Source organism: Myotis myotis, unplaced genomic scaffold (genome assembly GCF_014108235.1).
Source record: "Myotis myotis isolate mMyoMyo1 unplaced genomic scaffold, mMyoMyo1.p scaffold_m19_p_2, whole genome shotgun sequence".
Taxonomy (NCBI): domain Eukaryota; kingdom Metazoa; phylum Chordata; class Mammalia; order Chiroptera; family Vespertilionidae; genus Myotis; species Myotis myotis.
In genome coordinates, this window is record NW_023416324.1 from 149,084,839 (window position 1) to 149,106,207 (window position 21,369).

General features: G+C 39.4%; 1 protein-coding gene across 1 annotated transcript in view; it reads left to right on the plus strand.

The window, feature by feature from the left end:
- The first annotated feature begins 6,260 nt into the window (after positions 1–6,260).
- Positions 6,261–21,369, plus strand: part of CD96 (CD96 molecule) — an 89,612-nt gene continuing 74,503 nt past the window's right edge. Inside the window, exons 1-3 of the mRNA XM_036351892.1 lie at positions 6,261–6,698; positions 8,641–8,997; positions 20,977–21,101. Of these exons, the coding sequence (XP_036207785.1) occupies positions 6,638–6,698; positions 8,641–8,997; positions 20,977–21,101 (543 nt within the window). The 5' untranslated portion in view covers positions 6,261–6,637. The remainder of the gene's footprint in view (positions 6,699–8,640; positions 8,998–20,976; positions 21,102–21,369) is intronic.

Genomic DNA, 21,369 nt, shown 5'->3' on the forward strand with positions numbered 1-21,369 from the left:
GACAAATACACAAAGCCCCTGTCCTCACAGAGTTTATAATCTAACGGAAGGTGAAAACATACAAATACGAAAATAAGCAACCTACCTTCTCATAGTGATAAGCACCATGAGGGACGTACAGCTCTTGATGTGACAGCGATCCATGGCAGGGGCTCCCTTAAATGCTTATAGGACTCAGGAAAGTTTGCGAGGGGAGAGGGTATTCGAATGACCTCATTTATAAAATGAAGGGGGGTGATTCTTCAGATTGAGAGAATCCAGTTAGGAAACAAGTCTGTGGAAGAGTATTTGAAGCAGAAAATTTGACAAATGCCTCCTGGGGTTTAATGAACAAGGAGCTTCTGAAGGATAGAAAAGATAGAGGAGGCAGAACTATGGTGAATGAGGGAGTGTGGGATTGAGTGGGGAGGAGAGGGAGCCAGGGTCAACCGAGTCATGCGGGGCCTGGCAAAGCTGTGGTGAAATGTTGGGTTCCTCTCAAGCATCTGTAACTTAGCGCCCACATTTCACTCTGCTTCTTTTACTCCTGGTCATGCCAATAGCAACATTTAGGACTATCTAATGAAAGAGAAACATGGTAATTGGCGTACGACCGCTACCCTTCCCATTGGCTAATCAGGGCGATATGCAAATTAACTGCCAGCCAAGATGTCAGCCCGCAGCCAGGCAGCTTAAAACTAACATGAGGCTTGCTTGCTTCAGTGATGGAGGAGTCCAACATTCCCCACCTGCCGCTGCAGGCCTCTGAGCTGCAAATCTAAGCAACTATGTAACAAATATAGAAGCTAAACAAAACCCCAGAAACCTCCTTAGTCTGCCGGGCTTCAGCCAGCAGGATTGCAACATTGTAAGCAAAGGCCAGAAACCTACTTTCAGCAGCGGAGGCCTAAGAGCTGGAGCCAAGCCTCAAAGCTAAAGCTGGCCCAGAATAAAAAAAGAAAAAAAGGAGCGGTTGGGAGCTTCAGTCACCCCCAGCCTGAAAACAGCCCTCAGCCCCTCACCCAGACTGACCAGGCACCCCGTGGGGTCCACCACCCTGAAGGGTGTGTGACCAGCTGCAAACAGCCATCATCCCCTCACCCAGGCTGGCCAGGCACCCCAGTGGGGACCCCCACCCTGATCCAGGACACCCTTCAGGGCAAACCAGCCAGCCCCCACCCGTGCACCAGGCCTCTACCCTATATAGTAAAAGGGTAATATGCCTCCCAGCACCGGGATCAGTGGAGCCGCGAGGCCTCCCGGCACCGGGATCAGTGTGACAGGGGGCAGAGCCCAAACCCCCTGATCGCCCTGCAGCTCTGTATGTGACAGGGTGCGGCGCCCCAACCCCCTGATCGGCCCTGCTCTGTGTGTGACAGGGTGCGGCGCCCCAACCCCCGCCCCAAGGGCCCTGCTCTGTGTGTGACGGGGTAGAGCCATAACCTCCCCCATCGGCCCTGCCCTGAGTGTGACAGTGGCGGCGCCCCAACCCCCTGATTGGCCCTGCTCTGTGGGTGATAGAGGGCAGCGCCCATCAGGAGGCCCTGCTCTGTGAGTGACAGAGGCTGGCACCACAACCTCCCCATCAACCCTGCCTTGAGTGTGACAGGGGACAGTGCCCCAACCCCCCAATCGGCCCTACCCTGAGCGTGACTGAGTGTGGCATCACAACCTCCCGATCGCCCTGCTCTGTGCATGACAGGGGGCGGCGCCCCAACTCCCCAATCGGCCCTGCTCTGAGCCTGACCAGAAGCTGCACCTAGGGATTGGGCCTGCCCTCTGCCACCCGGGAGCAGGCCTAAGCCAGCAGGTCATTATCTCCCAAGGGGTCCCAGACTTCGAGAGGGCACAGGCCGGGCTGAGGGACCCCCCCCTCCCCATCAAGTGCACAAATTTTTGTGCACCGGGCCTCTAATATATATATATATATTACTATTGTTGCCTCTGTGATATATAGGTACAGGTTAATAGAGAGAAATGTCATGGGAATTACATTTTTTGTAAGGTATGATTTCTAGACTGGTTCTTATTTGTCCAGATATTAGAGGCAATTTGCATTTTAATTTGAAGAATGGTTGGTTTTAACTGTTGATTATGTTAAACTAAATAACTTAATAGTGTAATATAAGACTCAATATAACAAGTAGTATGGGATTCTTTACAACAAGCTCATTAACTTAGGCATGACACTTTTACCTTTCAAAGCTCAGTTTCTTCATCTGGTGGTCTCTATAAGAACCTCAATCACCAAATAAAATGAGATAATGTTCATCACAAGGTTTTCATTGAGCCAGAAATGTGAAACAATAATATAAAAAAGATGTTCAGCAATGAGAACTAACTTTCTAACTTACTCATTTTTCCTCCCCATTACAATCCTTCCTCCCCCAAGAATTTGGTTTAGTTCTTGGTTAACAGGAAAATACTTTAATCATGATATATTTTCTGATAGCATTACTTAATTGAGGTTGTATTGAGCTACACCATCACAAACAGTAACAAATATCAAAGTGCAAGTTCCCCCTCTCTCTTTCTCCCTCCCTCTCTTTCCTTTTTCTCCTTCTCTCTCCCCTTCTGCTCTCTCTCTCCCCTTCCTCCCTCTCTCCCTCCTTCTGTCTTGCTCTCACACTCAGAACTCTATTTAAAAGAAAAGTTGGAGGGAAAAAGTAGGATGGGGGAAATTACTAGCAAAAGATCAGATCCAATCCTTGGTAAATTTTACCTAGCCTATTGTTTTCACCAAGTATAGAAACACGATATTTCATTGTAATTCTACAGTTGTAAAAATACAATATAGTTAAGAATATTTTTGTAACACAGACAATAGTGTGGTGGGTCCTGGGGTGGAAGGTGGGGGCAGGCTAGAAAGGGTCAATGGGGAAAAATAAAGGGGACATATGTAATACCTTCAACAACAAAGATTTTTCTTAAAAAAAGAATATTTTTGTAGCTATCTACAAAAGGATCCCAGTATGTGATTTAGCTTTATACTATTTTTTTAAGGTCTAAGCTCACTGGTTGGGCAATTTTGTCTGTCTCAAGCCTCCAGTAAAGCCTTTATTCAATGATAACAATCAAATCACTGAATTAACCTTTAGCTTCAATACTACCAATTGTTTGGTTCTTACTGTTTTCTCTTCCTGGGATGGCTTACCTCATGGACTCCACCAGATCCCCTTCTAGAATATAAAGGCAAATTTAGAATCCACACTTCATAGGCTCCTGTCCCACTTGATCCCTGGGAGATCTCCTCTTGTCTAAAGGCCTGTCCTACTTCCGCTTTTGACCTTGTGCACTGTGTCACTCGGAGATGTTTTCTCCAGCAAAATGGTAAGTGTCTAAAGGATAAGGCATGGTTTTTACCATTTATGTTTTTAAATCACCTGGAACTATGGATCTTTGTAACCTTCTAAGATTTGGCACTCAAATATTTTTTTATTAGCACGAACATTAAGCATTATGGTTCCTAAACATTTTGGGAGAGAAACCTACCACTGCACATTTTGTGTGTGTGTGTGTGTGTGTGTGTGTGTGTGTGTGTGTAAGTAAAGAATCAAATGGAAGACAAATCAGTAATGTTTGAGTTAACCTCTATGAAAACCACAAAAGTAAGTTTGCCATTTTGCTCAACTTCCTATTTCTAATAATGTCCTTTTCTCATTGAGGTTAAGTGTTTAGATGGAGCATAGAAAAAGTTTGTTCAAAACAACCATTTATGGCTTGCCAGTAGCAGAAATAATGTGTGTCCCTGCTTCTCTTTGTAAATAATTGAATTTGCCTCTGAAGTTCAAGGAGTTCAAGATTTCTTTTTGTGTGTGAAACTGACTGCTTCTGTTTCCTCTTTATATGAGCAGAGTATACGCTAAGACAGAAGAAATGCCATGCAATTGGGATTTGGTGAGCATCAAGGATAATAGAAGAGATTGACATGACTTCTATAGAGGAGTTATTTTTAAGCTTAGAGAATGCCTATCCCTATGCTGAAAGGGCCTTTTGAAAATACTATTGGGACTGAAAGACAATGGAAGCAAAATTCCCATATCTGGGAGAGCTGTGCTAGTCTGCAGGGTGTTGCTGCCACCTGCTGCATGAAAACCGCCATGGAGCAGCTGTCACCTGGGTCTCGCAGCTGCAGGACACCAGGTGCATTCAATTAAGATTCTGTGCGCATCTGAATTTCTTTTTCCCTCCCTTAGAGTCTGCGTGGGTCCCAAAGGAAAACTAGTCAAATCTGATGACCTCCGGCTGCAGAGGTTTCTAGATATAAGAACCAAGAACCAGGCCCTGAATAAATGCCCAGAGAGGGCTGATTTGCACAGCAGCCACTGACCAGGTACTTTGAGTAGCCAAACCCAATGAGAGGTAAGGATTTCATTAAAAGGGAATAGGTAGCTCAGGAAAATATATGACAATTTCATTTTTTTAAAAAGTTAAGGTGTTTTATTTTATATTTTTAATCTTTTGTGGAGTTGCTTTACTTTAAAGCAATAAGAAACAGGAGACATCTAGCACTGGCCAGTATGGCTCACAGTTGGTTAGAGTTCTCCCCACAACAAAAGGTTCAATTCCCGATCAGGGCACATACCTAGGTTGAGGGTTTGGTTCCAGTTGGGGTATGTACAAAAGGCAATCAATCAATGTTTCTTGTTCACACAGGTGTTTCTCTCTCTCTCTCTCTCTCTCTCTCTCTCTCTGAAATCAGTAAACGTTTTTCTCAGACTAGGATTTTTTAAAGGAGATATCTAAATACATTGAGTGGGGAGGGGTATTGTTCCTAGAGAATTCAATAAATTTACATGTTTATTGGTTCCACTTAGGTAAATTCCCCTTAATATGAGAAGTGGTGAGGTAACTAAATTTCTTCCCCAGGCTTGCAAAGTGTCCCAATTTAATAGGGACACCAACCTATAGATCAGGATCTCCCCAGTATATCTATTGAATTATTTTACCTCTATAGTCCATCACTGTCATTTACTGGAATTTCTAGGGGAAATGAGGAAGAGATGAAGGCATAAAGTGCCATGATGCCTCCTCCTTTCAATCAAAGACTCTAAACTCCCCAACTCTCTCTGAAATATCCTTGTCATCACCACCTAAACCAACACCTCCAGTAATCTGAGACTTAGTGGGGAGGTTAGGAGTGGGGGTGGGGTAAATGCTTGAAGAGGCCTAAATTAGGAAATAGGTAACTCCATCTTCTGGCCTTTGCAGGAAACATCATTAGCTGAGGCGTAAAGAGTAAGTATGACAATCATGGCAGGTATGTGTACAGGGTAGCCTGGACATCCAGGAAGATGGTAGCCCTGTTTCACCATCTGCAAATCTCTCTTCTTCCAGCTAAAATCTAATCCCCTCAATGACAAGGGTGATACTTATGTCTTAGCATCACTCATATTCACCCCAAGTCCCTGAATTGGGGAGGTCAGTACACACGTAATGACATGATGTCATAATACATGATGACATGATACAACCTGGTGAAAATTCTCTCTCCCTGGCCTCCCTCAAAAAAAAATTGTCACCTCGTGAATGAAGTTCCACCTTTGCCTTTGTCTTTAGGTTTTCCGGGTGCTGCCAAAAGGTAGTAGTGAGATTGAGGTCACAGAATACGTCACCCATTGTCCATACAGTTGTATGTTGACACATATATTACTCATTTTTATTCTTTGTTTATTACACTTAACACTGCAGTCTTCCAACTAACGCTTGTTAATGTTGGAAGGTGAAGATGGTCTATTTTATACAAAGCTAGAAAACCATGAAGCATATCTGTCAGGGGATAGTCATCATGTCCGAGGAGTCACTTCCCTGTTGTCCTATCTTGGTCCTCTGTAAATGGAAGTGACTGGGCTGATGTAACATGCTTGGTGGCTAGCTGAGGTAGGAACTGCTCTGCCTTTGCATTCTGATTGTTTCAGACTTGCTCTCTATGGTTTTGGGCTGAGACACAAGCTTTTATGCCATCAGCAGAAGAGGCCTCCCACCAGCACTGTGGGAGACTTCCCTGTCTAACTTCCAGTTCTTCCCAGACCAGGGGCAGAAAAGGAGCCCTCACTCCCCCACCCCCAGGAAATGTGGGTCCCCTGCAAGAGGGGAGACAATAAAGTTCGGTTTGATAGTTGATGCTCCCCTCAGTTACTTTTCTGATGTGTTAATGTTTTGTTCTTTCACCCTGGAGCAATTCCGGAAAGCAAATACATTTTAAAATTGAACAGAAAAACTATTATAAAAGATTATAAAAGACACGAGGCTCACATTTGTTAAATGACTTTGTGCTCCTGAAAGAAGTGCGTGAAAAGCACATTATGAACTGCTCTGCGTGATTTCCTTTGGATTTTAGAAGCAGCTCGACTGACACAGAGATCCTGACGGAGAGAATCTGTGTGTTCTGAAAAGTCTTTTAACGAAGGTGATACACAAGGTTTCAGAGAACAATTTCAACTCTGTTCTGCTGAAGGTTATATTGAGCTGTGAACCACATTACTTTCCTGTCTACGTTTCATTTCCTGGGGTCTTGCCAAGTGATAAACAGACACAGGCGTGTGGTAGATTTGGGGTTTTTCAGTGCGAATAGGGTGGCTCGAGTTTGTTTAGTTAAAGGCATCAGTTGACTTCTGTGATCATGGTGAAAATGCTGCTGTAAGGCCTTCGGGAGACGATGGAGAAAAAATGGACATACCGTGCTGTCTATTCCATCATCCAGATACATTTTGTCAGGGGTAAGGCTTCCAGTTGTACTTTTCTTGTCAAATCAGCCACTTTAGGGGGCGAGGGAGGCCTCTTGCTCATTGAGGATGCCTGTGACTGCTGCTGAAATTGAGCACAAAGGCAGTTGTTGCGAAGGTTTTCAGTTATGTACTTAAGCAGCAGCTATGGGGGAGCTGTTAGAGTCTACAAAGGATTACTAAGGAACAATAAAACCAGGAAGGGGATGGGTGGCTTGTGCCATTGCTCAGAGACATTTTTTATCCATTTCCTTCCTCAGAGAATCTCTGGAGTAACTGGGAGATTTCGCTTCTTAAAAATGAAATGTTCTCCAAATGGTAGTCAGAACAACTCTGGAATACTAAAAAAATAAATAACTCACAAAGCCATCAATGTTCCGAGATCCTTGCTCAACTTTTTTCTCTCTTTCAACTACCCTTTTTTTTTTCCTTCTTGTGGATATAATAAGCATTTCTCCTCCAAATACGAATGTCTTTGGCAGTTGAGCATATGTTGCATTTAATGAGGCATGTGCAGGTAACACACCTGGGAGACATAGCAGGGTCCTTATGACAGTGGGAACCAAAGCCTAATGGGCCTATTTAGAAATGGTAGGAAGAAAGATTAGTTCTGTATCCCACAGCATGAGGGTATTATAGCGATCCTGAGTGTCTTAAGAATTAGCTCTGCTTTTCATATAGAGCTACTACGATTTTTAAGGAGAATTTCTAAATCAAATGAGACTTTGGAATATAATGCAGTAGATAGGATCAGAAGCATATTATCCGGCAAAGGAGAGCTCACAGGGAGATACATTAGACTATACTAACCTCTGCCTACCCATGCTTTTGCATCCATAAAAGTATAATAATTCCTGTTTGTCAAGTACCTTTGAGAGCCTTGTTTCTTCGCAGTTGCTTGTCATCTTTTTATCTTTTTCCTTTGTTAGCTTCTGTGGTACTTGTCACAATCACATTTCATTCCTATAAAAGTATTCCATGTTAATTCTAAAACTGAGGCCTACGTTATTGAAGGTATGTCAAAGATGCAATACTTTAAGTGTCCTGTACTATTTGGTCAGAGAACTGATGGGAGAGAATCTTCTTTTACATCTAGTATTTCAAAGCATTGATTATAGATGATGCTAACCAAATGATTTATCTCTAGTGGAAATTTTACCTGAGGTGTTTTCTGCCCTTTTCCCCCCCCGTAAACTCCAACTACATGGAGATAAAGGACCTTTCAATCCATATATATTGAATATCAAATATCCTACCCTTCTCAGCCAAGTTGGGGGTCATTTTGGAGGTTATGAGGTTATAGAAAGTGCTCAGATTCTAGGCAGCCCATTTCATATTCTTTTACTGAGGTATGACTTTGAACAAAGAACTTAATCTGCCTGTGCCTCAGTTTCCTCTTTGAAAAGGAGTGTTAATAATATCACTCTAGTATGTGAGAAGGATTAAACATGACAGTATATGTAAACACCTCTTGTACATATATTTTTTAAAAACTGCTATACAGAGTTTGTAGTTGTTTTTGTAGTTTTAGAAAATATCACTTGAGTGTTACATGCAGCTGTTGATGCATAACCAAAAAAAGCCAATTGTATTAATGTAAGAATAGTTTGATGGTGAATTTCAACTTTAAAATGGTCTTGATTTTATTCACCAGTAGCTAGAGATCTTGCTATTTTTTAGGTTAGACCAACCACCAAAAAGTAAACATTCAAAAGTCAGTAAGCTCCTCTCGTATCCTAAAGTTAATGCCTCCTCACATGTATTGAGATCCATGCTTCTCTATCTGGGTCATGCAGGAGCTCTCTCTAATCCCTGAAGCAGCCAGGGGGAACATTCCCATGGTGCTCACTCACTTCATCAAAGTCATCCAAGCTTATAACTAAGAGTCACTCCATGTGAATCATGTAAACTGATGGCTTGTGTTCTTCCTTTTCAGGAATATGGGAAGGAAAATTCAGTGCAGGAGAAGACATTTATGCTTTACCTGGCTCTGATGTCAATCTGACCTGCCAAACTCAGAAGAAAGGCATCTTGGTGCAAATGCAATGGTCCAAGGTCACCAAAAAGGAGGACCTCATTGCCCTTTATCACCCCCAACATGGCTTCTACTGTGCTGGTGGGGTTCCCTGTAAGTCACTGGTGACTTTCACAGAAACTCCTGGGAACGTGTCAACGTGGACGCTGCACTTAAGGAACATGTCCTCTTCACTCAGTGGGAAGTATGAGTGCAGCTTTATTTTTTACCCACTAGGCAGTCAGACTAAAATCTACAACCTTCTCATTCAGAAAAATGGTAAGCACAAATATGTACTATGTGCCAACTATGGGCCAAGCATGGTACTAAGTATGCAAAGTTGAACAGAAAGCAGTATTGCTTGTAAAGGAGGTAGAAACTGACCAAATAATTCTACCAATACATGTAAAATTGCAACAGCGATAAGCAATAAGAATTGCAATGGTCTTGTGAGGGAGCATATAATAACTGCCAGGGAAATTGTCTCTGAGAAAGCAACGTCCAAGCTGAGGTCTAAAGAAAGACTAGACGTTCACGCCATTTCAGAGGTGGGAGGTTAGTGAGTGACCCAGCGAGAGGCAACATCTTGTGTGAAAGGCTTTGCAGTGTCTGAGGAAATGGGAAATATGAGTGGGACTGTGGTGCAGAGATGAGGGGAGGAAGTGTGAGATATGGTAAGGGCCAGATCGTGTAAGACATTGTCAGCCATGTTTGAGGTTTTGATTTTTATCATCGGAAGACATTGAAGCATTTTTAGCAAATGATGGTATGACATTGATAGCCTAATTAAACTTGTGTTATGAAAAGATCATCCTGACCTTAGTATAAGAATGAAATGAAGGTGGATAAGAAGGAGATGTTGGAGACAAATTAGGAAACAATCTCAGGAGCTCAGAAGAGACAGAATGTTGTTTGGATTGATATAAAAATAAAAATACTAAAAAAAGAAACAGATAAATTTTATGCACGGGGCAAAAAGAGACATGACTCGGTAATATAAGACAATTGCAGTATGAGCGAAGGAGAGAGAAAAATTGAGGTTGATATCCAGGGGTGTGGCACACACACCTGAATGGCAGTGCCATCTGCCAAGATAGGAGGCAGGGAGGACAGAGCAGGTTTGTGGAGGAATGCACAGAAGTGCCCTGGATGTATTTAGTACAGGGTAGCTAAGGGTGTCAACAAGGCTGCTGCACACGTAGCGTTCACACAAACACGCTTTGGACACCTGCTCTGCGGGCAGGAGTCCTAGGCTTAAGTTCTAGCTCCTTTCTGGCTAGAAATGAATTTCACCTGGGATCTGTCCTGCCAATTCTCTGAGACCATCTGGAAAATCACCATAATAATTCCCACCCTAAACTACTTGGTCATAAAATAAATTACTTCTATTTCTACTAATAAGTCAACAAATGAAAAATGCACTGAAAATAGAATATTTTTAACTCAAGGCAAAGTGGCCTAGTAATACAAGAAAAAATAAACTTCATAAAGGCTATGCTAAGGGGGGCATAGAGCTGCCCATGGCAAGTAGGTATGGATTTATTGCCTCCTCTCCATTTATTATCAAGAAACAAGACCATGGGATTGAAATAGACCACCTAAAGACTAGAACCTTTTCCACCACCACCTTACAATGCTCTAGTCCCATTGCTGTTTGTTTTCCAGAAAAAAAATTACAATTGAGTTCAACTGGGGACAGGGAGGGGTGGGGTTGAGTGAATAGGAATAAGGAGAATATCATTTGTTCATTGGGGTCAGGCGGGGGTCTCAGATTTTAATGTTGACTCTGTCATTTACTATATACATCATCTTTGCCAAGTTATTTAAAGTCTCTAAGCTTTTGTTTCCTTATACAACAAACATAATAGGTACAGTGCCTCCTTCATAGATAGCATTATTTTGATGATTAAAAGAGATAATCTATGTGAAACACTTAGCATGGTTCCTAGCAAAGGTTACAAATGTGGTAAACTGTAGTTTTCATTAAGTATAATATGTACTGAGTAAATTATTTTTCAATTCTTATGAAAAATGAATCCCCCTCCCTCCTTTTATACTTGCCTAATTTGGAACCCAAGAGTACATTTATTATATATGAGCACAAGTACACATTGACCTTGGCTTAGACATAGATTTTTCACCTCTGCCTAGATCTGGAAACTATACTATTACATATCTGAGGACTTACTGTTTACTTTTCAAGATTGGCAACATAGATTGATATGCCTCTAGGAAATAGGATGCAGATCCTATATGAAATATGATATCTTCAACATGAAGTCAGAAATGGAGAAGAGGTAGTATGTTCTCTAAAATGAAGAGTGGTATTGCCTTTAATGAAAGTGTTTCTTAAAATAAAGGGTAACCCAAGGGGCCCAGTTGTAGCTACAAAACAAAACTGCACATCAATAGACAGACAGTGCCAGGTCTGCATCCTGTGTGGTTAGAAAATCCCCAGTCTTCTGATTTAGCGTTGCTGCAGGTCAACTGGATTGGATGAAAAGCAATGGCTTCGGTGTTAGGAAAATGGTTCTAGTGTTGTGTATTTAGGTAGAAAGGGAGGAAAGCAGAAAGAAGGGAAAAAATTCCTCACTGTAGAGTGACTAAAAATGTAAGCCTGGCATAGAGCTAAGGGGTAGACGCTTCACTCAGAGAAGGCAGTTGCCATTCAAAAGCCCTGCCAGGCCCCCACACAATGATACATCTTTTCCCCCTTTATTCTTTTGATCTTCTCTCACTTTTCATACTCGTGCCATTTCCCTCTTAAATCCCTGAGAGGTCTTTACATTTGCAAGCTAGTTGGGTGGGCAAAGCACACATGAGTTGCAAACATTTATGATGTACATAAATAAATGCAAATTGAAGTGACATATAAGAATCTAAATATGAAAATGCTGAGAGACCAGAGGCAGTGGGGACCTCTTCCTGTTTCCTTTCTGTTGTCATATGGGTTATTCTACTCCCTCCTCTGCTCACACAACAGGGCGTGCTAACTCCTATCCCCTGTTCCTTGAGGGCTTAGCTGAGAAGGGATGTTTTTCTCTTTTCACAATATTTTGATCCTTTGTGTTAGTCAGTGCTCTGAGGCTGTGGATGAGGGTAGAAATATAAAAAAAATAGGTGTTTGCTTCTTTTTAAAAAATATATTTGTATTGATTTCAGAGAGGAAGGAAGAAGGAGAGAGAGATAGAAACATCAATGATGAGAGAGAATCATTGATCAGCTGGTTCCTGCACACCCCCTACCGGGGATCAATCCCACAACTGGAAATCAAACCATCATTTCCTAGTTCATAGGTCGACGCTCAACCACGAGCCATGGCAGTTGGGCTGGTGTTTACTTCTTATTCATTTTTACTCAACGGAGTTTTCTCTTAGGTTAGGAACTTTCAACTTATTGATGTAAGATTGTATGATGTTGATGCATTTTAAAATTTGTAGTTATTAGGATTCATTAAAAGAGTATAATGTGACTTTAATTTCCCAGATTACAACAAAAGCCTTAGAGTACTTTTACCTTTAGTCACCGTGCTGTATATTAGCTCCCTAGAACTTATTTATCTTATAACTGCAAGTTTGTACTTTTTTTTTTTTTTATCACCTTTACCCTTTTTTCCAATCCCCCACCTCCACCTTTGGCAAGCAGTAATCTGTTCTCTGCATCTCTGATTTCAGTTTTATTTTTTAGATTCCACATATAGGTGAAATCATGCAGTACTTGCCTTTCTCTGTCTTATTTATTTCACTTGGCATAACGCTGTCAAGGTCCATCCATCCTATCCCAAATAGCAGGCTTTCCTTTTCATGGCTGAATAACATTTCATTGCGTATTAGAACATTTTCTTTATCCATTTATCCATTGATGGGCACTTATGTTGTTTCCACATGTTTGGCTATTATAAATAATGCTGCAATTAACATATGAATGCAGATATTTATTGAGACAGTAATTTCATTTCATTTAGGTATATATCCAGAAGTGGGATTGCTGGATCACATGGTAGTTCTATGTTTAATTTTTTGAGGAATCTCCATACAGTTTTCTATAGTGGCTGTACCAGTTTACATTCTCATCAGCAGCGTATAAGGCTTACCTTTTCTCCACATTCTCACCAACACTTGTTATCTCTTGTCTTTTTGATAATAGCCATTCTAACACTTGTGAAGTGACATCTTATTGTGGTTTTGATTTGCGTTTCCCTGATGAATAGTGATGTTGAGCACCTTTTCATGTACCTGTTGGACATGTGTATGTCTTCTTTGGAAAACTGTGAATTCAATTCCTTTGCCCATTTTTAAATCAGATTGTTTGTTTTTGTTATTGAGTTGTATGAGTTCTTTATATATTTTGGATAGTAATCCTTTATTAGATATACTAGAGGCTTGGTGCACGAAATTCGTGTGCAGAGGGGTGTGGGGGGAGGTCCCTCAGCCTGGCCTGCACCCTCTCACAATCCAGGACATCCCTCTTGCATTCCGGGACTGCTGGCTCCTAACCACTCACCTGCCTGCCTGCCTGATCATCCCTAACCACTTGCCTGCCTGCCTGATGTCCCCTAACCACTCGCTTGCCTGCCTGATTTTTCCTAACTGCCTCTGCCTGCCTGATTGCCCCTAACCACTTCTGCCTGCCTGCCTCATTGCCCCTAACCACTCACCTGCCTGCCTGATTGCCCCTAACCACCTCTGCCTCGGCCTCCGCCATGGCAGCTTCATCTGGAAGGACATCTGGAATGACGTCTAGAAGGTTGTTTGGCTGTCTGGTCTAATTAGCACAGTGGTCAGCAAACTGCAGCTAGGCAAACCATGGCCTGCGAGCCACATGCAGCTCTTTGGCCCCTTGAGTATGGCTCTTCCACAAAATACCAACTTCTGAGCATGGGACATGCAGTTTCAATCGCACTGTATGTGTGCACCCACATGTGGTATTTTGTGGAAGAGCCATACTCAAGGGGCCAAAGAGCCGCATGTGGCTCGAGAGCCACAGTTTGCCAACCACGGAATTAGCATATTATGCTTTCATTATTATAGATGATTTGCAAATATTTTCTCCCATTCTGTAGGTTGCCTTTTCATTTGATGATTCCCTCTGATGTACAAAAGTTTTTAGTTTATTGTAGTTCCAATTACTGATTTTTTCCTTTTGACTTTCATTTTACTGTTAAATAAAAAAAAAATTCAAGTTTTTAATCCATCTTGAGTTGAATTTTGTAAATGGTGTAAGGTAGAGGTTCAGTTTTATTCTTTTGCATGTGGCTGTTCAGTTTTTTCAGCACCATTTATAAAAGAGATTCTCCTTTTCCCACTGAATACCCTTGATTCCTTTGTAATAAATTAGTTGATCATATATGTGTAGATTTCTTTCTGGCCTCTCTATTCTGTCCCCTGATCTATATATGTTTTTATAGCATAAGTTGTTCTTGAACTTAAATGCTGGCTCTTCTTAAATTGTATTAACTCTTCATCTAACAAATATTTTTAACAAATATATTAGTGCTAGGCTTGAGGGATACAGTGGTATGCATTAGACATGACTCTGCCCTCAGGAATCAGGAAGTCCAATGAGAGGAGACAGACATTAATCAAATAATAAAACAAATATCAAATTGCAATAGTGAGAAGTGCTCTTCAGTAAGAAAGCAGACAGTGTTACAAGAGGGCATAACAGAAAAATCAAGAAAGGTTTCCTGCAGAAGTGACACTTGATCAGGCATTAACCAGGTAATAGTGGGGAATATAGCTTTACAGATAACAGAGTTTCAAAGAATCAGTGGTAGGAGGAAGATATGGCAACTGTGGGGAATTTTAAAAGGTATTATTTTTTAAAAGAGCAGGTTTGAAAGGAAAGCAGTTGAAGATAAGGCTAGAGAGATTGATTAGTCTGGTTAAGTTTTGTTTTTATCCTAAAAACTGTGGAAACTAATTAAAAGATGATTTGTTTTTATTTTTATTGTTTTATCTTGCATGTCAAAGAGATTGCTGTGGCTAACATTTAGAGAATAAATTGGAAAAGGGCTGAGAGGATAATTAGTGTACGCCAGTTAGAAGGCAATGACAGAAATCTAGGTGAGAGATACCAGTAAAACTGAGAAAAGTGGCAGTAGATGGAGAAGAATGCTCAGATTAAAAATATGTAGGAGAATCAACCTATAGAATTTGGTGGCAGGTTGCTTATGTGGAGTGAGGAATAAAAAGCAGTCAAGGATGATGCTTTGGTTTCAAATATGTAGAACAGGAAAAAAATGAGAAATTACTCATTGTGTTAGAAAACAGATTGCATAGGGATTATTTTGAGTTTGACTTCATCCATGTTGTGTTAGTCATGAAGTTGAAACATACAGAAGATGTCAGGCAAACAACTGGATATACAATTCCTGATCTAGATAAAGATTTAAACAGAAGATATAAGCTGGTGAGCCACCTGAGTGTGGGTGCTAACTGAAGTTCTGGAAGTGAAAGAAATCATATAGAGGTAGAACATCAACTAAGAAAAGCAATGTGGCCCTTCAACAGAGTCCATAGTGATGGATGGAGAAAAACAAATGTTCAAATTGAATAGAACAGTAACTAAAGAGGCAGGAGTAAAATTGGGAGAGTTATATTATAAAAACCTAGAATAATAATAGTATTTAATAAAGGAAGTAGCCACTGATTCTGATGTTTCTGAGAGGACAAAATGATTATTGTACTGTATTTATAAACAAAATGTATTGATCACAAGAGCTGTTTTGTGGCATTATTAGAGTTGGAAGTCAGAGTGAAAGGAGAAGAGGTATGAATAGAAGTCAAAGAAGTGAAAACAAGCCCACACTTGTATGCATGCATATAAGCATAACCAATGGGCACAGACAACAGGGTGGTGAGGGCATGAGTGGGGGGTTGGGGGAGTAATGGGGGGATAAGGACACATATGTAATACCTTAATCAACAAAATTTTAAAAAAAGAAGTGAAAACAGCAAATATTGACACAACTAAGAAATGTGTTAGTAGTAATGCAAAGGGTAGGGGAACTTAAATGAGGATTTTCATTCACGTGGTCACGGTGATGGTGGTGGCAGTGATGGTTTTATTTAATGACAGACATTGACTGTTGTTTCAAAGCCAATAAGCAAGATGCAGTTGAGAGTAGTTAAATATACAATTAAAAAAGTAAATTAAATAAATTAAAGTTTCTGAGAAGATGGAGGCATTGAGATCTGTAACATTAGTAGTAGGACTATCTTGAAATGGAAAAAAGAACTTTTTTTTTATTATACCAGGAGAGAAGGAAACTAGGATGAGTACATATGATAAGGTATGTGCCATCTTGTAATCTTTTCTCTAAAATGAAGAAGATTATCTTCAGGCAAATAAGGAGGCTTCAGAAAAAGACATTTGGAGAGGTTTGAAATACCTTCTATAGATAGAAGGAAAATGAGTTCACTAGGTACTAGTAAATGTATTGGATATTTGATCAGTGTTGAACATTCATTTGACTGTGGTATGAAAGTGCAGTGAAAACAATTTGCACTGTGGCTTTCTCCAGCACTGCTTGGCTGTTTGGGTCTGTGCATTAAAAAGTAAACAGTTTGGGTCTACCACAGTCCAATTCTCTTTAAACAGATGGGGGAAAAAAGGCAATGGATTTGGGATATTAGAAAGAATATTATTGAAATGACAGACACTATGGAAGTTTAGCTTGATAATGAGGGAAGAAAAGAAAAAAGACAGGTGATGGATTGAGGGAAAGTAGAGATATCAACTCATTAAAAAATCCAATAAGGTCAGAGAACAGTTGAGATGGACTAGTTGCACAAGAAAAAGATGTGTTTGTAGGTTTGAATTAGTGATTTTGTAGGTGGAGCAATAGTGCCTGGTGATAGGTCTGAGATTTGACTGTGAGAGTACATGGCTGAAATGGAGTGGAGACAGTTGATGGAGATGACAGTGGAAAGAACTGAGAGGCCAGGTATTGAATAAATCATCTACATGGTTACTGAAATTACCCAGGATTATATCAGGGAATAATGGATGATGAAAAGTTAGAGCAGGAGTCAGCAAACTTTCTCTGAAGGGCTAGATAGTAACTATTTTAGGCTTTGTGGTCCATACAGTCTCTGTTACAACTACTCAACTCCACCTTTGTAGCATGAGAACACCTCTATACAATATGTATGTTATAGTAGAACCTTATTTACAAAACTAGAGGCTTGGTGCACGAAATTCATGCATAGATAGGGTCCCTAGGCCTGGCTGGCAATCAGGGCCGATTAGGGCCTTCTGGCTGCTGGCCAGGGCCTCCCTTCCCCAGCTGCTGGCTGCCAGCTTGGGCCTTCCTTCATTCCGCGCTATCCCCTGGTGGTCAGTGCACATCATAGCAAGCGATTGAACTCCTGATCTCCGGTCCAACTCTGGTGGGGACAATTTGCATATTAGGCTTTTATATATATATTGATCAGGCAGCAAGCCAAATTGGGCCCACAGGCCACAGTTTTACAACCATTGGGTAATAGGAATGAATTGGGGGGTGGAGGAGAGGGATTCTTTAATTTTTCTCAAGTGTGTTACATATAGCTGCTAGTATCCGAGATGATTTCAGGTGATGCATGAAAAAAACTTAAAAAATTCCTAATTGTGGAAAATTTCAAACGTATACAAAATTATATAGAATAGTATCATGAAGATATTTGGAACTTATGAGAGATGAAACTATAACATAATTCTAAACATATAACATCAACAATTATCAACTCATAGGCAATCTTATTTTCCTTAAACTCTTACCAACTGCCCCCTCACAAAATACTTTGAAGAAAATCAAGATACCCTATTAATTTTATGATAAATCTTTAAAAGATAAAGATGTTGAAAAAATATGTAGCCATAATACCACTATCAGAATTAAAAAACAACAACAACAACAAAACTAGTAAGTCCCTTTGTCATCAAATATCTAGTTGGCTTCATAATCTTTATTTTTACATTTGGTTTAAATTAGGATTCAAGTAATCTCTATGCGTTGTGATTATTTAATAAATCTCTTTCATCTGAAGGCTATTTTACATTGCTTATTTTTCTTTTGTGATGTATTTGCTGAATAAATTTGATTATCTGTAGCCTGATTATCCCCATATCTGTATGTTCCTCTGTCACCTTTTGGTTAAATACAGAGATTTGATTACATTAAGGTTTTTGTTTTTATGTTTTGTTTTTTGGCAAGAGTACATCATAGATGATGTTATAGAATTACATCAGAAGCACATAATATCTGGCCATGTAATATAAGCAGCCACTAATGAATATTACCTAGATCCATTAATTTATTATGGATTGCCAAACAGATGTTCCAAATCTACCATTCCTTCATTTATTAGCTGATGCATTCTTATAAAGAAAACTTTCTCTTATCCACCAATTATTTACATGATTTACAGTTTGTCTATGAAAAGCAGAACAGATACTTACTTGGTCCTTTCCTTTATTTACCAGTTGTAAAAGTAAATTGGTTCACTAGCACTCTTAAGTGACAGTAATTATTTTGTGTTAAGTGTCATGAATTTATATAATTTAAACCCATTATGAGTTTTGATTCATATGGTTACTATCTTTATTATGCTGAAAATGCCCCATATATGAAAGCTATTAACCGTTGCATATAAGTTGCAAATATTTGCCCAGTATGTTGTCTCTCCTTGCTTTCTATGATAATGTTTCCAGGGCAGAATAAATTTTACTTTTATGAAATAAAATATTTCACTCTTTTTTCATGTTGGTCCTGATTCTGAATCACAGGAAAAGTCTTTCCCATTTCCAGACTACACAGGGATGCAGTTGTTATTTCTAACACTTCCATGGTGTTTTTATTCACATTTAAAATTGTTAGGTTTCAATTGTAAAAAAAAGTACCTAAATTTATAAACATCCCTAATGTGCCTTTTTCTATATTTGCTACTTTTTTCTTTTCTGTGATTCACTTTATAAATTCTCTATACCATCTCATGAATTCATCTTTTGTAATGTACAATAGATTTTCAATCCCACCAAGTTGCTTGTCAATTTCTGATATTATATTTTTAGGTTTTTGTTTTTGATAGATTTTTAATTCTTTTATGACAACCTCACAATCTGGACAAAATTTACAAAAATGTAATACTTATGTATTTGGGTAATGTACATTAAAATATAATTAATTTATAAGGTGGATTTTATGGACTTCACAAATATTAGTGCCTAGATAATTGTCTGTTTAAAATAAATGTATTTAAGTAAGACAATTACAATATTTTCAAGAATAAAATTAAATAGTAATAGTGATGGTATGCAAATATGGCAAAAAATATTGTGATGGTGGTATACAAAGAACTTTATTTGGAAATACTGTTATAGCTAAATGTCTTTAACTATAAAGGGAAGGTGTGCTTTTTTTTTAAGTTATGGGGTTGGAGTAATACTTGAAAGTAGCAATGGAGAGCAAGGAAGGTGCTGACACAACTCCTGATCTTGAGGAAATAAGGGTACAAGAAAATAAGCAGCTATTATTTGAAAATGATGCAGGGAAGATGTTCCCTGATGGGAAGGCCTGGTTTCAATTAAGCATAGAAGGAGAAGAGAGTAGAAAGAATAGCTGGAACTTATGAGAGATTAAACTATAACAAAGTTCTAAAGGCTAGGTAGATATACCCTCCTCAAACTGAGAAATATTCCACTCTAAATATATATACTGTTGATAATAATGAGAATATTAATCCATGATTCATTAATCATACTCGTGATAATTATTCTTAAGTAGCTGAATGGTCAGAAAAGCTATTAGTATAGGATGATCTTTGCTATATAGAGTGTAATAGCTTAAATAAAGTAAGAATCCAAACTATAAGAGCATAATCATTCAATAATTGGAAGTGACTAAACAAATGACGATGGGTATATATGATGGAATGACATAAAGCCTCTAAAAATGTTAACCACAAATTGTTTAAGAATCATGCAAAACATTTTTAAGTAAAATTCATAGGTAACATCTTTTGGTTAATAGGATTGCAAAGTATGAGAAACACATGCACACAAACAGGATTTGTATATATATAAAAATAAGGTTTTTAAGATATTAGGATGCTAAAGTTGTTTTTATTATATACCAGAGGCCTGGTGCACAAATTCATGCACCGGTGGGGTCCGGCTGGTGGAGGTGCTGATGGGGAAGGGGTGGCCGGAGGGAGGGGCCACAGGTGGTTGGTGGCACAGCCTGGCCCCCTGGTCAAACTCCGAGTCGAACTCCTGGTCAAGGAGACAATTTGAATATTAACCTTTTAGTATATAGGATTATTATTTGATGTTTTAGTTTAATAAAAAATGGATGTGTGTGTGTGTGTGTGTGTGTGTGTATAAAATTTTCCACACAAAAAAGTCTATAGACAGCTATTTATCTCATATCACTTTAAAAATGAAACCAATGTGTTAATGATGTCTCCCTAGATTTTCCTTATATATTTTCCTGTATCATTTTTTACTTGAAGGAATTTATAAGCTCTATAAAGACAATTATAAAAACAGGAAAAAAATCCGTGGTTGACAGGAGTTTTGTGGGAGGGAGGGATGAATAGATGGAGCATAGACCATTCTCAGGGCAGTGAAATTGTTCTGTATGATACCACAATGGTGAACACGTCATTATACATGTGTCAAAACCCATAGACTGCACAACACCAAGAGTGAACCCTAATGTAAATAAACTATGCAGTTTAGGTAATAAAGATGAGTCAGGGTAGGGTCATGATTGTAACAAATATACCGCTGTGATTAGGGATGTTAATAGTGGGGGAGGTTGTGCAAGCATGGGACCAAGGGGAATATGGGAACTCTCTGTACTTTACACTCATTTTTCTGTTTTAGGTTCACAGACATAAAACTATTAAGTCTATTAAAATTTAAAAGGCAATTATAGGCTAAGATTTAATGTTTTACATTCTATCTGATTAAGGAAATGTGATCTGAAGACTAAAGCACGAATTTAGGGATAAATCAGAGGTACATGTCAAAATGTGAACTTAATTCTTTTAGAAAAGAGTCCCTATAACTTTTCAGTGGTGATTTTTCTTAGTGACTTTGTTTTGCCATTTACACAGTAAGGACTCTAATGAGATTTCTTCTCTTTACTTCATAGGTATACCCTGAGGATGGATGAATCTTTATGCTAAAACGGTTCTCGTTTCTTTGATAAAAGGCACTTTATAAACCAATCACAGATCCATGTCTTTTCCACCTTATGTTTTGTTGCAGTTACACAGGAAGAATGGAGAAGCCACAATACAATAGAAATAGAGATAAATCAGACTCTGAAAATACCATGCCTTCAAAATATCTCCTCGGGAATTTCATCTGAGTTCACCTTTGCATGGTTGGTGGTAAGTGCTGCCCTTTTCAGTGAATACCTGCAATGATCTTTAAATATTAATGAAATAAAAATGAATAACAAATAATAATAGTGAAGGAAGCACATACTGGATGAGGGACAGGTATTATGGGTCAGGTTGGGAATGGTTGTGGGAAGGCACTCAGCAAGTCTCTGGGTCTGTGCATGCACTGATTTAGAAATTAGTTTCTAAAGGTTAGTTTCTATTTCAAGCTATATGCCAAGCCCCCATTACAGAAAAGCATGTGATGGTGTCCTGG